The sequence below is a fragment of the Sycon ciliatum genome, chromosome 1, assembly GCF_964019385.1.
Source record: "Sycon ciliatum chromosome 1, ocSycCili1.1, whole genome shotgun sequence".
In the NCBI taxonomy this organism is placed as follows: Eukaryota; Metazoa; Porifera; class Calcarea; order Leucosolenida; family Sycettidae; genus Sycon; species Sycon ciliatum.
Window position 1 is genome coordinate 93221381 of NC_088643.1, and position 19508 is coordinate 93240888.

Sequence of the window (19508 nt, forward strand, 5' to 3'; positions counted from 1 at the left end):
CATCCAACCGACTAAATGTTGGCCACATAAACATTTGCAGCCTACGACATAAAACCCATGTTATAACTAAGCTAATAGATGAGCACTGCCTAGATCTGCTGGCGGTTACGGAAACGTGGCTCGACTCAAGCATCTCGGACACTGAGGTTTCTGTACCAGGCACAATTCTCTTACGTCGAGACAGGCCGTGCACTGATGGATGCACTTGCCTATCCTCCTGCACTCCATGTCGTAAAGGAGGCGGGATCTGCATCTTCGTAAAGGAACATGTTAAGGCTAAGCACATCTTGGACCACTCACACTCCAGTCTAGAGTTGATGTGGCTTAGAGCTGGCACAGGCAAAGATAGTACCTTGTTTGGTTGCATATACCGTCCCCCATCCGAGCCGGTAGAGTTTTGGAATCGGCTCGCTACATCCACGGAGCAGCTGGACGGCGAGAATATTGTGTTGCTAGGTGACATAAATGTGGACTTTCTGCGTCAGACGTCCAGTGCGTTCCACCATCTCAAAGACACGTTGCTACTTCCGTGCAGACTGGCCAATAAAGTAACTGAAGCAACAAGAATAACAGGCTCTACCCGTACATCCATTGACTGTATTCTCACGAACATTGATCGAGTTCCGTCAGCCTCTGTCGTGGACTGTGAGTTTTCAGACCATCGCCTCGTCATTACTTCCGTCCCAGTGCCCATCATGGATGCGCGGAGCAATACTACTACCCATCAAACACGCAGAGACTACCGGAACTTCAACGCTCAGTGTTTCTGCGATATGCTGCTGTCCTCCGATCTTCATATCTTTACATCCCGTACCCCAGACCTGATGTTGGACGAGTGGACAGGGAAAGTCAATGCTGTGCTTGATATCATCGCACCGTACGTAACCAGGAAACACAGGAAGTCCCGTCGGAAAAATTGCCCGTTCATGACCTCGCCCCTCCTTGCCTTGATTAGAAAGCGCAAATCGGTCTTCAAGAAACTAAAAGCTACTAACTTTCGAGACGAGAGCCTATCTGTACAATTCAAGCGGCTGCGCAACCAGTGCAATAACTTGTATCGACACCTACAGAATCTATACTTTTCAGACCAGTGCCAGCGGTATGAACGGGAGCCTCGGCAGTTCTGGAAAGCCTTGAATATGATCACAAAGCGTTCCTCTCCGAAGCAAACGGTTACCATCCCACCTGAGCGATTGAACGACTATTTTCACTCGATTGTCACAGATAAGGAAGCGAATTACAAGCTCCCAATGGGACCTGCTAAATCCGACGACCTTACTACGTTTTCAGCCGTTACAGTAGCAGAGGTGAAGCTTCGGATCGGTGACCTCCAAAGTAATAAAGCCCCTGGACCGGACGGCATTCTTCCGTGTCTACTTAAAATATCAAAAGACGTAATTGCTCTATCACTTGCTATCTTATTCAACACTTCCCTCTCGTCTGGTCAATTCCCATCCTTGTTCAAAATTGCAAACATTACACCAATTCTGAAGTCAACTCAAGGCCCCCGCGACTGCCCTTCTAACTACCGCCCAGTGTCTTTAACATCTATCCTAGCCAAGCTCCTGGAGGGGCTTGTGTTTTCTCGTATACATCTTTTTTTTAATGATCGTTGCCCATTCCATGTGGACCAGTTTGGCTTTCGGAAGCACCGTTCTACCGGACAGCTTCTCACCAAGGTTACGAACGACTGGCTTGTCTCGCGCGACGCTGGACTGCATACGGCGGTTGTCTGTATTGATTTGAAAAAAGCGTTCGATATGGTGAAGCATCAGCAGCTTCTTCTTGCTCTCGCAGCTGTCGGTATTTCGGGAGTGGCCCTGGCCTGGTTCCGATCATACCTTTGTGCCAGACAACAGCGGGTGGTTACCCACACTGGAACATCTCCGTTGGTGGCAATCACTAGTGGCGTGCCACAGGGCACCATTCTGGGTCCGGTGCTATTTAACATCTATGTACGGAAGCTCCCATTGACAGCAGAGGCCTTTTCTTGCAAGCTCCCGATGTTCGCTGACGACATGACGTTGTATGCCAGCAGACGTACACAAGCTGAGGCCGTCGCTGCCGTTACTGATTCGTTATCTGCAATTTCTGTGGATCTAGACGAGCTTGGGCTGCGCATTAATACAACAAAGACTGTAACTTTGATGATTTCTAAGTCTTCTCAACCCCTCTCAACTCCAATCGTTTTTAACCAACAGCCTCTGACTCAAGTGTCTAGCACGAGAATCCTGGGAGTCATTGTAGACAGTGATGTTTCTTGGTCTGGTCACATAGACTTTATCGTTAGGAAGACTTGCACGAAAATTGGCGCTCTTCGACGGTGTTTTCGGCAACTAAGTTTGAAGGCAACACGGCAGTTTATCCTCTCGGTTATCCTGCCTGACTTATTATACTGCTGCTCTTGCTTTGCAATGAAGCTATCCGCCAAGGACCGACAGCGACTCTCGTCCGTTTATCGTCGTTCTGTACGCGCTGCTTGTGGCTCGAAACTACAAGATGACGTCATGCCGCTGTTAGCTAGATTGTCGATTGATTCGTTTGAACATTACCTTATTCGTAGCATTGCTAAATTTATCCATGTTAATCATGTCGTGTTCCCTCTCCCAAATCTGACAGACCTTTTCCCTCAAGTTTCAACCGGCCCTAGGACAACAAGAAGCTCTTTTAATGCTGCTATTGCAATTTCTAAATTCCGGACGACTGACGGTGTCAATTCCTTTTCAAATCGTGCTGCCCTGTTCTTTAATTCTTTGCCTGTGGAGTGGCGCACCCAGCACCGCACTACATTTGCTAAGCACCTTCAACAAAACCAAGGTGCAAGACAGCATGAGAGATCGTGTAAACGATGTGAACTCCAAAAGGTAAGCTCCTGAACAAGTGGAAAGATATGGGTATTTACAAACTCTCTCTTCATCCATCGATTGGCGCTATGCATTGCATTTTGTCTTCACAGATAATCTGGTCAAATTTATTGTAACTAGAGAGTGCAATCGTGCACTGCTTGGGGCCCATCCCAATGTCATCACATGGCTGTGGTGACTAGTGTATATCTGGGAGAATTTTTCCTCGACTGATACGGAGTGCAGGTGGATCGATTATGAGAAATGCGAACATGTGAAGTAAGTAATTCAGTAGTTGTGTCGAAGAAATGTGCAATAAAATAAAATTTACTTTTAATACACTCAAACATACACTGTAGATGTACATGTAACATCATGATAATGATTCCATCTTCATTGTCCCGCAACTGGTACACCATACGCACCGAATACATGGTTTGTGTGTGTGCGCGCGCAAGCGCGCGCATGTACATGCACACACTCTCATGCGTGGCCGAGTCGGCCAGATGAACAGACCATGCATTTACACGAGGTGTCCGTAATGTCATTGGAACGCTGTACTTTATGACTTTATTCCAAAAGAGTATGTCTTGCCCCTGACGAATGGAGTTGTGTCTGTGCTCAGCGGGTATCGGGCTATGACGCAACACTGCAATCAGCGCTGCAATTAAAAGAGCACTGCATGGATTATTTTGACTAACTTCCTTTGCGTTTACTTGGTTGAGCCCGTGGTTTCATTTCTGTGTTCTGTCATGATTGGCCTCTGGAAATAATCAGAGTGGATGTCATTTTGCCATATATGTGTGCCTTGTGCGACAGGTTCAAGGCTAGATGCACTTCACATTCGGCGTGCGATCTCAGCGTCTGGGACCTGATGAAGTCTTGGTTGGATGATTATTCAAGCCTAATACTACTCGACACACCAATGTTCATGTGAATGTAATTTTTTCAGAGCTGCACTATTTACGTGTTGATGCTTACTTCGGTGTTAGCGTGTTTCCCCCGGATTGTTTCTATCATCATGATCGTGTGTTCTTGGGCTGAGCGAGCACATGCACAAGTGTGCAGCTATAACCCTGTGTATCTTTGGTTACACTTTGTTCTGCAATGCATGTACCTTGTAACATTATGTGCTTGCACTGCTTTGTCTGGCCTGCGTATTTCAGGACTATTCAGTGCATTAGACCCAGGTTTGTTTGGTTGCCGGATGACCTCTTGTTGCGTCGCTCTGTATTTGTATTCATCAATTTTTGGGCTTGAGAATTGAGCTGTTGTGTGGTTCCCAATATGAAAACATCATGCTGGTGCTCTGTGTTTCGATTATCGACTGTCGGAGCAGTCATGCATTTATTAGCAGAACGGTCAATACTGTAGTCTTTTCACGTGTTTGTCTTTTTTGTGTTTTCGCCGGGGGTATTAGCGGTAACGTTGCACACAGAACGGCAGTGTAGCATCACTGGACGACCCTGCCTCTGCATCTGACTTAATTTCCCCAGGATCTGGTGCAGTTACACCAGACAGCCACTTCCTGTAAACACGCAAACAGCAAAAGAAGAGATCCCGCAAATCAGGAAAAACCATTATGGAAAATATAGAGTAGATCATACAACATTCAATAATCTGGAGTAATTACAGTGAGACAAACACTTCAAACAGTGCTCTCTCTCTCTCTGTCTCCATCCTTCCAAAAATACCCTATGACAATTCCCTAGAATTATTTTATTTTATATTCTTAGGACATCATTCTGAACATAATAAATTCTTCCATGGGTCTTCAATCACCACGGAGGGCGAAAATATATCTAAGTCATGCAGTTTACGGGAGGTACGAGCTGTCATGGATATAGAGGCTGATATTGTGCCAGCGTGAGGGCAGAGACAGAAAGAAGACACTGATTTCTTGAACAACTCACCTATATATAATCGAATCCACAAGGAGCGCTCATACTTTGATCCATCAGGACGCGAAACATCTTCAAAGCACTCTCAAACACGGAGTTTTACTGTGGGCAGCCAATTTCACAGCCATCATGAAGGCACTCGACGACTACAGGAGTTTTGTAGAGGAAAGAACAAGGAGTAAAGAGCGACAACAATCGCTTGAAGAAAAAGCAAAGAAAAACAACTGTCTCTCCAGTCATTTAGATGCTGTTGCCCTTGACATCTGATTCCATCCAGAGGACGCGACTTTGTTTGTCCCCAGTGCTCTCCGTTGCTATGCGTATCGAAGGAGCCGTGACGTCACACTTAACAGCCCCATACGGTGCGAGCCGGCGAAGTAGCGTCATAACTTTACTACTCCCGTTGATTTTTACACTCCTCATGTATGGATCGCGGACGTACTTCTTTGCAACAAAAAAATGTCTCATGGCTGTTTCTTTGTCACTGCATTTATATTTCTCACCAAACAAACGCTCTACTCTTATCTTGATTGTAGCTGTAGCCGTGTGTAGGTCTGTCAAGTCCGCCTTCATTTCACCAAACTCGCCAGAAAGTAACTTTTATTTTATTTTGGAGTCCAGAAAAGTAATACTGTCGTGTGCAGCATGGCTTTGAGAAGGTGCGTGTGTTCGTTTAGGCCATGCCTTAGTCGTGCAGCTACGCTTGGATCGAGCAGCACTCCTGCTGCAGCCTCTATGGGTAGATCATCTGTACGGACTCTAGTATCCGTTGGACGAGATGATGATGTTTATGGCCTGACCTCGGAGCAGAAAGAGGTAATGGCAGTGCAACAAGTTTCCTTGGAGACACACGTGCCATCACTCAGAAACAGGAAAAACTCCAGGCTCTTGAACAGAATTCTGCCTGTATTCTATCTGAAGAGAAGGCTTGAAATCTTGTGCATAACTTTCAAAATGTTGCTGTTGAAGAACCTGAAGTTTGTCCTCTTTCTTAGTGTGACTGTGCAACATATCAACTCAATCAATACGATTTTACAACGGGACACACTGGCAACACTTGTGGGATCATGAAGATGGAATACCACATGCACGCCATGCACCACGAGAACCATTGCGAATAATGAGCAGTGACGTTGCTATCTGCAATGTGATGTGCTTGAATTCCGTAAATATTGCATTCAATCCCATGTGAAGTCCACATAATATGTACTTCTTAGTGAATCTTATAATTGTCCTGGGTAAAACACTTCCCTAATCAGGGGCGTAGCAGCCGCTCCGGCCGGTCCGGCTTTGGCCGGACCACTTTTTCGCCCGACCACGACCACCATAGTAAAACAATGCCAAAAGTGCCCAGAATGCAGGATTTTGCACCCTAATTTCCAAAAAATTCCGGGGACAGATCCCCCGCACCCCCCTGGCCGGACCACCGCCAACGGCGGTGCTACGCGCCTGCTAATTAGCCACCAACAAATTCACCACATGACAACAGTAAAAGTTACTTGCCAAATTGGCAGTCAAGTTCAAGTGCAAGTTGTAAATATGTGGCAAAAATGTAAGTTCTGCAGTATCAGCGGCAACATTGGTGAAATACATTTGGCAGCTGTGTGATGTGGTGATACTTCACCATAGTACAATCATTCGGATAGGTAGGTTCAAGCCGTAATAGTGTGTGTGTATGTGTGTGTGATGTATGTATGTATGTATACCGGTGGCATTGGACCACACTGTGTGTGTGCATGTGCTCATGTTTGTTATTGTTGTCATCATTGTTGTTCTGCACAGTTAAGGCAAATGGTAGAGCGACTGCTGGAAACAGAGATGCCGCTCGAGCGTGCTCATGAGATTGACTCGACGAATACTTTTCCTGGAATGAAGGTTAGTGGTCCAATGAATGCAGTGACGTGTGTGTGTGTGTGTGTGTGTGTGTGTGTGTGTGTGTGTGTGTGTGTGTGTGTGTGTGTGTGTGTGTGTGTGTGTGTGTGTGTGTGTGTGTGTGTGTGTGTGTGTGTGTGTGTGTGTGTGTGTGTGTGTGTGTGTGTGTGTGTGTGTGTGTGTGTGTGTGTGTGTGTGTGTGTGTGTGTGTGTGTGTGTGTGTGTGTGTGTGTGTGTGTGTGTGTGTGTGTGTGTGTGTGTGTGTGTGTGTGTGTGTGTGTGTGTGTGTGTGTGTGTGTGTGTGTGTGTGTGTGTGTGTGTGTGTGTGTGTGTGTGTGAAAAGCCACTTCATAGCTGCGTGATGTAGACCAGGCTGAATAATGGCGGTCAATTCTCCAGCCTTGCAAGCTGTTGAATGGTGCAATCCCAGCGCAAGCTGCTATGGCTTCTGCCATAGCATCGCTATCATCGCCTCCGGCGATGGGCGTCAAATGGTCAAACGGTGGGTGTGTGTATATGCGTGAGGAAAATAACTTGCAAGGTGCATGAGAGTTATATCTGCAAGTGGTCAGGCCAGTCAGGCTTGTTAAACATGGCCCGAGGAATTAGAACCTAGAACTGCTTCCAATGGACCTGGTCTGTGCTGTGTACATGTGTATGACTGCACTGTGATTTGCATGCGTAGGATTTCTGGCGGAAACTAGGCGACCATGGTCTTCTTGGTATCACAGCACCAGGTGAGTCGGAGTGTAGTGCTGTTATCCTGCACTGCACATTTCTACCAGGTGATTGTAATCCTGCACTGAACATTTCTACCAGGTGATTGTAATCCTGCACTGAACATTTCTACCAGGTGATTGTAATCATGCACTGAGCGGAAACTGATCTATCACCTACTAGTACCTTGATTCACAGATAGCGTAACTTATTACATGACTTGTTTATTTTATACTGATACAATGTAATCTTTTTAAAGGATTGGGAGAACTTCGAATTTCAAAGGAAATGTAACCTGATGTAATCTTATGTCATTTAGCAACTACTCGCTGATGAACAAATAGCACTTGAATCCCCCCACCCTGCACAATTGTGTAATTTAGGAGAAGGGCTCAAGTGCTGTTCGCTTTATTTTGAAACAAATATGGTTACTTACGAATTGCCCCTATTAGGGAGGGGTACTGTAGTATTGATATGCAGCTCATTGATTTTTGTTTGTGTACATGTACATGTACATGTGTGTCATATTCAGAGGAGCATGGTGGTGCTGGGCTAGGAATGATGGAGCAGACGTTGGTCATGGAGGAGATGAGCCGTGCGTCCGGTGCTGTGGCTCTCAGCTATGGTGCCAACTGTAACCTGTGCATCAATCAGATCGTACGCAATGCCACCGATGAGCAGAAGGCCAAGTATTTACCAAAGGTATGGATGTGGGTACACTTTGTACTGTGCTGGAATGCTGCTGCTGCTGCTGCTACCATAGGTGCCATAGATGCCGCTTTGCTAAGACTTGAGTAAAACTATAGATGTTTGGACGTGCATGAGAGTACCGTATGGAATTCCAGTTCCCTGTCAATTAGGGAGTTGAGTGTATGAACTTCCACAAACATAAGTTGTTGTTGTTGTTGTTGTTGTTGTTGTTGTTGTTGTTGTTGTTGTTGTTGTTGTTGTTGTTGTTGTTGTTGTTGTTGTATGTGTTTGCATGCAGCTAATTAGTGGCGAATATATCGGTGCACTTGCTATGAGTGAAAGCAGCTCTGGCTCCGATGTGATGAGCATGGGCTTGCGTGCTGAACGAGATGGTGAGTACCTAGTAAGTAGAAGGAACATTTGTAGTACTACTCTCAATGTACAACTGTACTGGAGTAGAACAATAGGCAGTTACACTCTGCAGCTGTTGTGCTGTTGACTCTTGCACAACCACCCCATGCTAATCAGTCAGTATGACATGCCTCTCATCACTCTCTAGCTCTAGACGTGCATGTACTGTTGTTCACAGAAGAGCTGTATGCTGGTAACTTAGTATCTGACGCCATGTTGTCTAATTTCCATGTTGGCAGGGGATGATTACATTCTGAACGGACGTAAATGCTGGATCACCAACGGTTCCGACGCCGATGTTTTGGTTGTCTACGCCAAGACTGAGCCAAGCAAAGGTGCTCATGGTGTGTCCACCTTCCTTATTGAGAAGGTGTGTGTATTGCTGTCTGTTGTTCTTTCTAGTTTTGTTCTGCAGCGGGCAAAGTAGGTGTCTATGTTTGCCTTTGCTTTGATGTTACCACGTCCATTCATTTGGACATCAAAGTACTTTTAGATATGAATTCAATATAGCCATTCTCCGACAATCAAAATGCACACCCTCAGAAAAGTTGTACCACTGTAGCCCTCTATTTAGTGTAGTGAACCAGCATCCCGGTGCTAACTTTGTTGTTGTTGTTGTTGTTGTTGTTGTTGTTGTTGTTGTTGTTGTTGTTGTTGTTGTTGTTGTTGTTGTTGTTGTTGTTGTTGTTGTTGTTGTTGTTGTTGTTACTGTAAAGGAAATGAAAGGCTTCAGTACTGGAACGAAGTTTGACAAGCTAGGTATCCGTGGCTCTAGCACTGTAGAGCTTGTGTTTGAGGATTGCAGAGTACCAGGTAAGTCATGTATTAGTGTGGTTGTTGTTTTGTTTGTGTGTTTGTGTGCTTGTGTAGCTGTCGTATTTCCGTTAGATGTATTGAAACATTCAAATACCTGCTTCTATGAGCAGACAGCAGCATGTCAGCAGCCCTCACACAACGGTGCTTCTCTGCGTACTATAATTATGACTGTATAACGTGTTGTCCTTTTCATTATTGTCATATATTGTCTGTCGCCTGTGCGCATTTACATTGTTGTTGTCAGCATCTCAGATGATGGGTGGTATGAATAAGGGTGCGTACGTCTTGATGAGCGGATTGGACCTGGAACGACTGGTACTTGCTGGTGGTCCACTGGGGTAGGTCGCTGGGATGTGTGCGCTGTACGCTGTGTGCATGTTTTCAATCTTTCCACTCTCTCCTTTTGAATCTCCCTGGCCTCATTTCTGCACCATAGTCTGTTTCTTCATTCCAACAGAACCACATTGTTTGGGATACTAGAACATGCAGATGCCGCTGACCGGTTTATAATATTGGGGGATTGTGTGTGCAGAATACTTAGTAGGCGGATGTGCTATGCCTGCGAGGCTTTGGTTAGCTATTGTAAGAAGAGAGGATTGTGTGGAGGGAAGGGAGGGGAGGTGGGAAGGGTGAAAGCAAGGAATTGAGTTTGCCTGAGAATTCAATTGTATTTAAACTCTATCCCGCAGTAGTGTTGTCCAGGTAAATTCCCATCAGGCTAGTCACTAGTGTAACATATCAACTGTTGTGCACTTCTGATGGGCCAGTGATGGTACTTTGATGGAAAAATGAAATTTGACTTCAGGAATATAACACCCTGGGACTGTGTGCTCCTGCTTTAGTCACAGGGCTGGTTTTCACATTCACCGCCACTGCAGTATCCCTCTGCTTGTAGGTGTGTGGGTGTGTGCGGGTGGATACGGGTGTATGTGAGTGTGTGTGGGTGTGTGTGGGGGTGTGTGGGGGTGGGTGGATGCAGGTGGTTTTATTCACACTTGAAGCCAGTTGAGGCAGCAGGTACGTGCTACATTCATGCATCGCTGTGGTGCCTATGTTCTGCTCAGTTTGATGCAGGCTGCCATCGATGTAGCATTCCCGTACGTACATACTCGTGAGCAGTTTGGCCAGCCGGTCGGCGAGTTTCAGGTAAGACTGCGTCTGTTGCGAAGAACAGATCAACTTTGGCAAAAATTGCCACATGCCGTGTTAGGCAGTGCATGTGTATGAGTAATTGCAGGTTATAGAGGATGTGTATGCTATTCTCATCATCATCATCATCATCTGAGGAGGAGGGGGAGGTGTGAAGTGAGTACACAGTTGGTCCCAGAAAAATCCCGACAAATACCTGAAGTTGCCTAGCCTGGCCACACAGCTCTGTCCTCCTTTTGGCCATATTTCACATTAAACTTGGCTCCAACCCCAAGTGATTTGTTGGTATTTTTGTGGCACCGGTGTTACATGGCGTATTTGCTTGTTCATTGCTGCATTCTCAGCAAGGCCAAGATGACTCGGATTCTAGTGTGTTTGACAAGTTTATCCCCATTCGCACTGTGACATACTCTCTCCACAGTGTGCTGAACCTTTCAATCTCTCTCTCTCTCTCTCTCTCTCTCTCTCTCTCTCTCTCTCTCTCTCTCTCTCTCTCTCTCTCTCTCTCTCTCTCTCTCTCTCTCTCTCTCTCTCTCTCTCTCTCTCTCTCTCTCTCTCTCTCTCTCTCTCTCTCTCTGTTGTTGTGTTTGCTATCCTTGCCTACCTAGCTGATGCAAGGTAAAATAGCCGACATGTACACCACGCTGGCTGCATGTCGGTCTTACGTCTACACTATAGCACGTGCTGTGGACAAGGGACACTCTAGCAGCAAGGTAGGTAGTGCACACCAGACACACCCATCTGCTGAGATTGCCTTGTCTTGGTATGGGTGTACGGATACTGACTAAAGCCTGGCTTCATGCATGCATTCTGCTACATGTATGTGTCAAACATGACCAAATGACCAAACATTACAAGCGCTACTACAGCCAGTACATCCAGTGACGTCCTCTGTTGAGCCGTTTTGACTGCAGCATAGAATCAGAAGCTTCTCTGGAGTATGCCGTCGTTTGAACTCTGTGCTAGCATGTGTGTGTGTGTGTGTGTGTGTGTGTGTGTGTGTGTGTGTGTGTGTGTGTGTGTGTGTGTGTGTGTGTGTGTGTGTGTTCGCTATCATCGCTTCCGCGATGGGCATGTCTGAGGTCTGAGGTGTGTGTGTGTGTGTGTGTGTGTGTGTGTGTGTGTGAGTGCGTGTGTGTGTGTGTGTGTGTGTGTGTGTGTGAGTGCGTGTGTGTGTGTGTTTTCAGGACTGTGCTGGTGTAATCCTGTATGCTGCTGAGAAAGCAACTGAACTGTGTTCCCAGGCCATCCAGTGTTTAGGTAAGAAACGGCTGTACATTGTGTGTGTATGTTGGGGGGGGGGTAGGTGTGTTATTATTATTATTAACCCTTTCAGTGCCAAGGGGGTCAGAAAAATTCAAATTTTTCTGAGTTGAGCCGAACTCAAATTTTTCATAGCTCAGCTGTATATCCACGGATCTTTACAAACGATGGCTCTCTGGAAAGATATCATGGCCAGGCAGACAGCTGTGAAGAGAAAATGCAGCGAAAATAGTCTTCCTCGCGAGGGCGCCTGAGCGAAGTCCGTTTTCTGCATTTTCGTAGCATCTGCACTTTCTCACGCGCGCGATCGATCGCAGTGCAGTCAACTTTCAACGCACGGAATTCGGACAAAGTTGGCCCGAAAGCCACTGAAAATCTCGATGTTTTGATACCCAATACGCATGGGTTGCCGCGAAAGAAATAGAGAAACCCGCGATGCGCATACGTCATGTTTTCTACGCGCGGCAATTGTTTGTCCGAGCGCGCGCACTTCAGGCTTCGCCCTGGCGATATCTATCCTCACGGACACAAAGCGATGTGATGAGTCGATAGCTAAGGTCTTCCTGAACACGTAGAGTGGTCGTTTGTAACTCTCCTGTGTGTAGAAGTGGAGATACGAATTTATTTGTACACCCATACTCATTCTGGGCGACTAAAGTCGCCCGTGGCACTGAGAGGGTTAAACTCAATCTCGTAGCATGTGCACGCATTGCTAATGTGGGGAGCAACCCCAGAGATGAGGGCGATAACCAGCCATGGTAAAAGTACAAAAGAAAACAAGAAAGTGGAAAGAAAGGAACAGGGAGGAAACAAAGCTCAGCCTAGAAAGGAACAGGGAGGAAAACAAAGCTCAGCCAATTAAGTGAAATAGCCGGAAATTACATTGTTCAGCTAAACACGCGTGAGTGCTGCAGGAAAACGCAACTCAGTACAGACAACTTGGCGAAACTGAGACATGCTGTGGCAGTGGTGGGCGAGGCTTGATAGCTTGAGCCAGTCAGAATAAGAATGAAACAAAGGGGATTTTGTAAACTGGACAGTGCGAGCTGCAGGTAGCGAGACTTGTGCCCTTGTTGAACGGCTCCGCACAAACCAGTCATAGGGAAAGAGATGCCTTGGTACTTTCTCTAGTTTTATCTTTTGAATTAGCATGTTGCTGTGGAGACTGCGTCGAATAGAAAGGGGGCAAACACGAGCGAGAACATAGAGTTGTGCAGAGGAGAAATCACGGAGCAAGCAAAATAGCATTTTTAATAATTTTCGTTGGCAAACTTCGAGCGTGTCTAATATCGTGGTTGATAACCCACACCACGCTACGTCACAGTAGTCGAAGATCGGACAAATATACAAAGAGAAAAACAGAGATCTACAGTCGTGAGGCAGATAACGGCATGTTCGGACCATGATAGCTTCGAGTCAAGAACGATTCCCAGGTGCCTGTGAGAAGTTACAACTTCCAGGGCCTGGGTGCAGTTCGGAAACGTCAAAGGTGCAGATGGTGGACGTGCAGAAATATACAACATTTTGGTCTTCTGGACATTGGGCTGTAGCTTCCGGATCTTCATCCAGTTTACCACGTCATTGATGCCCTGCTGAAGCGATACCGTCAGTTCGTGCTCGGTGGAGGCTGAGCGGTGAAGGGCGGTATCATCTGCATAAAGAGAGAGGCCAGGAGTAACGGATGGCAAATCATTCACGTACATCAAGAAAAGCAGGGGGCCAAGAATAGACCCTTGTGGTACACCTGTATTTACTGGACGATCCTCCGAAATCAGGCCGCCTGCTTTCACGGCTTGGGTCCGCATGCTCAGGTATGACGACAACCAGTTGTTGGCGCGGTGGGTGACACGGTAGCACGATCGTAGTTTTGCGATCAGCCCTCTATGCCATACCGAATCGAATGCTTTGGCCAAGTCGAAGAAGCAGAGACCTTGATGGCGCCTTTGGTGTCGCTGAGTGTACAGCTCCTGGACAATGCAGGTCAGCTGTAGCGAGGTCGAGTCCCCACGACAGAAGCCAGACTGGTACTGAGAAAGCGCTGGTGAGAAATGTTTATACAGAATATTGTAAACAACACGTTCACATACTTTCGACAAACTTGGTAGTAGCGAAATGGGGCGATAATTGGTAGTGTGCTGACGAGAACCTTTATTCTTATAAATGGGAGTGACAACAGCAAACTTCCAAACAAATGGGTATACGCCGCTTGCAAAGAAGATGTTGAAGATGGTGGAGAGAGGAGACGAAATTGAAGGTGCCAGACGTTTAAGAACGTCATTGGGAAGACCGTCAAAACCAGGTGATTTATTGATTTTCAACTTGTTAATAGGGAGGTTCCGGAGTACGATTTTTGTGCCAAAATCCGTGGAGGCGCTACGGATTTTTTATACGTCGTTTTCGAGCAGTGAAAAGTTCCGGGGTACGGAACTTATGTGTTTGCCGTCATTGCCTAGGTTACGATCGCAAACACGTCACATTCCCGCGCTATGCCTTTTTATTTTGAAAATTTGTACCGAAATCAAAACTTCCCGCGGAAAATCGATGTTTCTCGTACCAAATTTGTACGCGAAAAATCTTTCTGCACCCGATGACGCAAAATCTCCATACGAAATATGGTTCGTATGAAAGCCAGTCCACACGGATTCTCCGTGCCGAAAAATCGTATGGAGCACGCCTGGAAAAAATCCGTAGCGCCCATACGGATTTTGGCACGGAAAATCGTACCCCGGAACCTCTCTAATGACGGTTCTAACTGTGGATGGGGAGGTCTGGAAGGAATCAAGTGAGGACAGAATAGCAGAGTGTTCCGCAAGAGATGGCACACACCATTGTGGGTCGTCACTAGGTGCGACAGTGGTAAAATGCATGTTGAGCAAGTTTGCAATGTCCCTAGTATCATGAGCAATACTGCCGTCCGGTCTCTGCATTGAGGTTATGGGAGCACTGGTGGAAGTTGGCTTACGTAGTCGCCTGACGAACTGAGAAAGAGACGGGTGGTCATTACTTGAGAGCGTGGACTTGATGCTGCGTATGTAAGAGCAATACTCATGTCGAGATAAGTCCTTCACGAGGTTACGCTGGTGTCGATAAGCAGCCAGGTTATCCGCTGTCGGGTACTTCCTGGAAACACTGAATGCGTCGTGCTTCCGTTTCACAGCAGAGCGCAGGACCGGTGTCATCCATGGTGGGTCTGGTGAGGGAGACGTAGGCCGGTGCGTGGGAGCGTGATGCGGCAAGTACAGGTCAAAGATGTATTGGAGTGTATGCTCGAAGTACGCAAGAGCAACATCGACATCAGGCATAACGCTGAGGGGTGACCAATCGTAGGATTGGATATGTTCGTTTATACGGTCCCAAGTTTGGGGTGGTGCTTTACGGAAGTTAATATTATAGCGAATGGGGCGGGAAGGATTCCATTGGAGATATTGGGAGGGTGTATTGTTGCGCAAGGGATTAGTAGATAGGAGAGGGAAACGTAGAGAACATAGAATTTGTAAGTGGTCCGACAATCCCAGTGGAGCGCTGGGTTCTATGTCGTAGATTGATTCGGGAGAATTGGTAATGATACGGTCGAGGCAGGAACCGTGTCGTTCGGTGTTAGGAACATGCGTTGGGAAACTAACCATTTGGCTGAGACCGAAGCAGTGGAAGATTTCGTGTAGTTTCTGACCAGTAGGTGATGTACTGTCAGACGGACACCAGTCGGAGTGCCGTGCATTGAAATCGCCTGTCAGAAACACTGATGCAGGCTTGGAGGACACGATCTGCAGGCTGTCTTCCAGTGTATTGCAGAAATGCGAAAGTTCTGAAGATGTCTGAGATGGCGGGCGATAAATACAGGCAACAATGAGAGGTTGAATATGGATGTTTATTGGGGCTGCAGAGATGGGAAATACCTCGAGCCATACTGCTTCGAAGCTAGTGCATTGCAGGTCAGTGCGTAGGGTCACGGAGCTGAACACGTTATCTTGTACAAGTAAGGCTACTCCACCATAGCCTCTGGAGTCGTCTGTTGATCGTTTATTCTCCACAGTAGGCCTATCTCGACGATACCAAGTGTAGCTGGGTGTGTGCATCAGGTTAGATGGACAGAGCCATGTTTCTGTAAGGCAAACTATTGTTGGTGCTAGGTTATCCAGTATTATTAGCAGTTCTGAGAGTTTGTTGAGGACAGATCTGCAGTTTATGGTGAGGATGGCGAAGGAGCCTTCAGTGAGGTGGGAGTGGGACTGAGGATGTCGAGTAGGTACGAAAACAGGTGCTTCTGGGTTTAAAGTGGTGTGAGCAGGGTTAGTGACGTGCGGTTGTTGGTGAGGACAAAATGTAGGTGCATGAACATTCGGGAACGGCATTGTTATCATGACAATTTAGGATTGATCATCGTGGCCTCCTGCTGCTGACTCATCTGCAAACCGCCAGGGACGAACTGTGTGTTGTATGGCTTCGGGCCAGGATGATTTGTTCGTGATCTTCGATGCTTCATCTTCTGCTACACTTACTCTTGCGTACCACGTCCCTTGGTACCTTGACTCGGAAACTGAGCATCAAGAACATCCACATCCCTGTCACTGCACCACTTCACTATTGATGTTGCTCTGCAGCCGGGACTTACATTCCCCACGAAAAATACTTTCCGCCGCACGCGAGTGGTACCAGCAAGCACATTTGGAGATTCGTTTACTGGTGTCGGTTTGATGGATCTCGATGTTACAGATCTGGCGGTTGGGTCGTTCCCTTCCGCCAAACCGTTATCAGTACGTGTACCGTATGGTGTGCTGGTGTGTCTCCTACTACTTTGGGCAGAGGGCTTGCTTTTTCGGTAGTTAGCCGTTTTCCACTCCGAGTCCGTCTGGGCTTTGTTGACATTCGAACTCGTTCCCGTACCAGTTTGGTTTTGAGCAGTTCCAGCACTGGTGTTGGTTGGTCGTGCACCTGTGGAGTTGTGGCCCGTTTGTTGTACATGTGGATGAGAATGTGGCACGTGCTGTATTCCACTTGTACCATGCAATGCTACGCTGGAGTATGTCATGGGGCTGGTTTGGGGTCCCCGGGGATGTTCACGGTTGAGGGTGTTACATGCAGCCGTTGGCGATTCGCGCCCTCTTCGAGTTGGAGAACTCTTGCTGTGAGCTCGTCAATGGTTGTCTTCATGCATACTATTTCTCTATCCCTTTCTGTTCGCTGAGAAACCATCTCGGCAGTTAGAGTGGAAATGGTTGTAGACAGATCGGTAATTGTGCCTATCAGTGCATCCATACCTGGAGAGCCATGGTGTGGCGGATGCGTTCCGATTCCGGAGTTCCTGAGGGGCGGCAACAAGGTCCGGGCGGGGCAACGAGTTCCACTTCTCGATTGAGAGTTGCTGGGCCAGCTTGTGGAGTGCGGAAAGCTCGAGCAGTGCGAGGTCTATGTTCTGGTTTAGGGCCATCTACCAACTGTCAGATACTGATTGGGCTTTTAAGCCAAATTGGGCCTAATGCCGGTTTTCCTGGCGAGAAACTGTGGGAGCCTCAGAGCGCGAAAACCTGCACCCAGCTTTATCACATGAAAGCGAATTGTTAGTGTGTAGGAGGGGTTGTTGATCATGACAAAAGTACCTGTATGAACAGCAAAGTTGAATATCTCTGTGCTTCTCAATCTGCTTGTTTATTTGAGGAGGGGGGGGGGGGGGGGGGGGCTGATGGTGGAATAATATCTCACCGATAACCGATAACCAAGAGATTTCCTGGGCCCACATACTCACTGTTGTCTCTGACTTTATGTAGCGATTTAGTAGACATTCATTAGCTGAGGGGATGTTGAGATGGCAACTGTGTAGCCTTTTCTTCTGGCACCATGATGATGTCCCCAGCCTGTGCATGTGCGCTGCTGTGTGTCATCTGTTTGCAGCCCTTGTGAAATAGTTACTCTCACAGACATGCATGCTTCGCTCTGCTGCTCTTGTATTTTGTACTTGTAGCATGCCCGGGGGGTTATTCATGACTGGCTTGCTTTCTACACTGCCTTTTATACAATGGTGTGCCCTATGTCTGTGCCTGTGTGCTGCTGCTGCTGCTGCTGCTGCTGCTGCTGCTGCTGCTGCTGCTGCCCTGTCCATGTTCATGTATACTGCTTTGCCGTAGGTGGAACTGGATATTTGAACGAGTCACATGTCGGCCGTTTCTGGAGAGACGCCAAGCTGTATGAAATTGGCGCTGGTACTAGTGAAGTCAGGCGTCTGATCATCGGCCGTGCATTCAATCGGGAATTGAAGGAGAGAAAGTGAAACAGAGAGAAAGTTGCTGTACTCATCTCTCATTTCGCGCAACATGAGTTGAGGGAGAGCCACCAGTTGGGTTTGGTTCTTCCATTGTTTTTGTTTAGTATGTTTTTACTTAGCCTGTTTTAGAGTAGCTGGTTCCTGTGACTCTGCAGAACTGTACATTTTGTGTTTACTTGAGTAGTGCTGGAATGATGCATGTGCAACCGGGCAGCAGTCAGGAAACTCCAGCTGATGAAAAATTGTTTTTAAAACCATAATGAATTAGAGTAGCATTATGCACTATGATTTGCGAAATGAGACCAATGATAAGTATTACTAGTGCTGCAATGCCAGCTGGTGTTCAAGCTTCAAAAGCCTATTACTGCTGTTGTGTCTTGTACGGTGTTTATTTAATGTGATGTGTGCTGCTTCCTCTAGTTTCCTGCTTGCAAATGGCAACTGTCTTCATCATTTTCACAATTGCATTTGCATGCAACCCACTTATTGTCTAGGTGATTCCTTTGTATTTCAGATAATCTCTTGCTCCCTTTATTTCTTGGTGAAGCATTTCTTCTTGCAGAGATTTCTAGTTCTTCTGAGTATAGATTGGATAGGTCTCTATCGGTGCATTTGTAAATTATTGCTTTCTAACATTTTTCTTGATTTCTCTCACCTTTGAAGGTGTCCTCTGCCAGAATTGTACTTCGAAGTAGTCAACTGTACTTATCAAATTATGGCGGCTTTTCACTGCGGTAATTTTGTTGTTATTTTCTTTATTTGAATTCGCTAATGACTGTGTTGTGCACTCCCCTCCCGGATCCCCAGCTACAGGCTGTATCCTTTCACCGTATGTACTCGCACTCGACGCGGGGAATGGCGAGCCATGGGTTTGAGCCCCACAGCCACTTTGGGTACCGATGTTGCAAAGGAAGGATCGAAGGGTGAGATTTGAACCCACACATGCTCACGGCCCCTTGCTTCATCATGTAGCCTGTCCTTTCTGTTTGTGTGTGTGTGTGTGTGTGCACAGTACACACAATTATGTATTACACAAAGCATCTCTGGATATGCACACATCTCGACCAGATGTCTTCAGCTCACTTTTCCATGGCAATGACGGCATCGGTTTAGCTTCTTCTTTTTTACTGAATACCACAGAACCATCAGATGCTGCACAGCGGGGGCGGTGGCATATTGGATGGAAGTGGGGGCGGGGCAAAAGACAGTAAAAGTAACTCCTCCGACCAAAGGTCTCGGATTCATCGTTACTCATGTGCGCCGATACGAAGGAGAAAAGAACATGTGCATCCAATAGGGAAGCACCTTTGCAAACGATAAATATAGTTTGAACCCACTATTGTCCATAATGTAACAGATCCAGTGAATATAAACAAGAGACCGCCAATAATCTCTTTACTTCAAAGTACATGTTGTCATGGTTCTTCCCTAGATGGCCACTGGCGCTAGCTATAGCTGCCCACCCTCCCTGCAGCCACGATATTAGTGCAATACTGAGCTGGGAACATTGGCAAAATTGTCTCATTGAACTCTGTTGAAAACAGCTACTGTATATCGCCGGTTACGGTTACCGGTATGCCGGATGCC

The 19508-nt window shown here is 46.8% G+C and overlaps 1 protein-coding gene and 1 long non-coding RNA gene across 3 annotated transcripts; both read left to right on the top strand.

The window, feature by feature from the left end:
* The first annotated feature begins 2136 nt into the window (after positions 1–2136).
* LOC135806562 (uncharacterized) lies at positions 2137–4225 on the top strand. 2 transcript variants are annotated; one of them, XR_010551243.1, is made up of 3 exons: positions 2614–2864; positions 2957–3122; positions 3663–4225. It is a non-coding gene; the product is annotated as an uncharacterized LOC135806562 (long non-coding RNA). The 2 variants fall into 2 exon arrangements; XR_010551242.1 differs by having other exon boundaries at positions 2137–3122.
* A 977-nt stretch (positions 4226–5202) lies between these two features.
* Positions 5203–18721, top strand: LOC135806563 (isovaleryl-CoA dehydrogenase, mitochondrial-like). Its single transcript, XM_065320762.1, has 12 exons — positions 5203–5560; positions 6527–6619; positions 7302–7353; positions 7866–8035; positions 8322–8415; positions 8674–8804; positions 9151–9247; positions 9495–9588; positions 10315–10396; positions 11008–11112; positions 11587–11659; positions 17785–18721. Exons 1-12 carry the CDS (start codon positions 5390–5392, stop codon positions 17925–17927), a joined length of 1305 nt encoding a protein of 434 aa, XP_065176834.1. The 5' UTR covers positions 5203–5389; the 3' UTR covers positions 17928–18721.
* The last annotated feature ends 787 nt before the right edge of the window (positions 18722–19508 follow it).

Coding starts and splice junctions, on each gene's coding strand:
- LOC135806563 (XM_065320762.1), top strand. CDS start 5,390: ATGGCTTTGAGAAGGTGCGTGTGTTCGTTTAGGCCATGCCTTAGTCGT. Junction 9,248..9,494: donor TGAGGATTGCAGAGTACCAG/GTAAGTCATGTA, acceptor TGTTGTTGTCAG/CATCTCAGATGATGGGTGGT. Junction 11,113..11,586: donor AGGGACACTCTAGCAGCAAG/GTAGGTAGTGCA, acceptor GTGTGTTTTCAG/GACTGTGCTGGTGTAATCCT.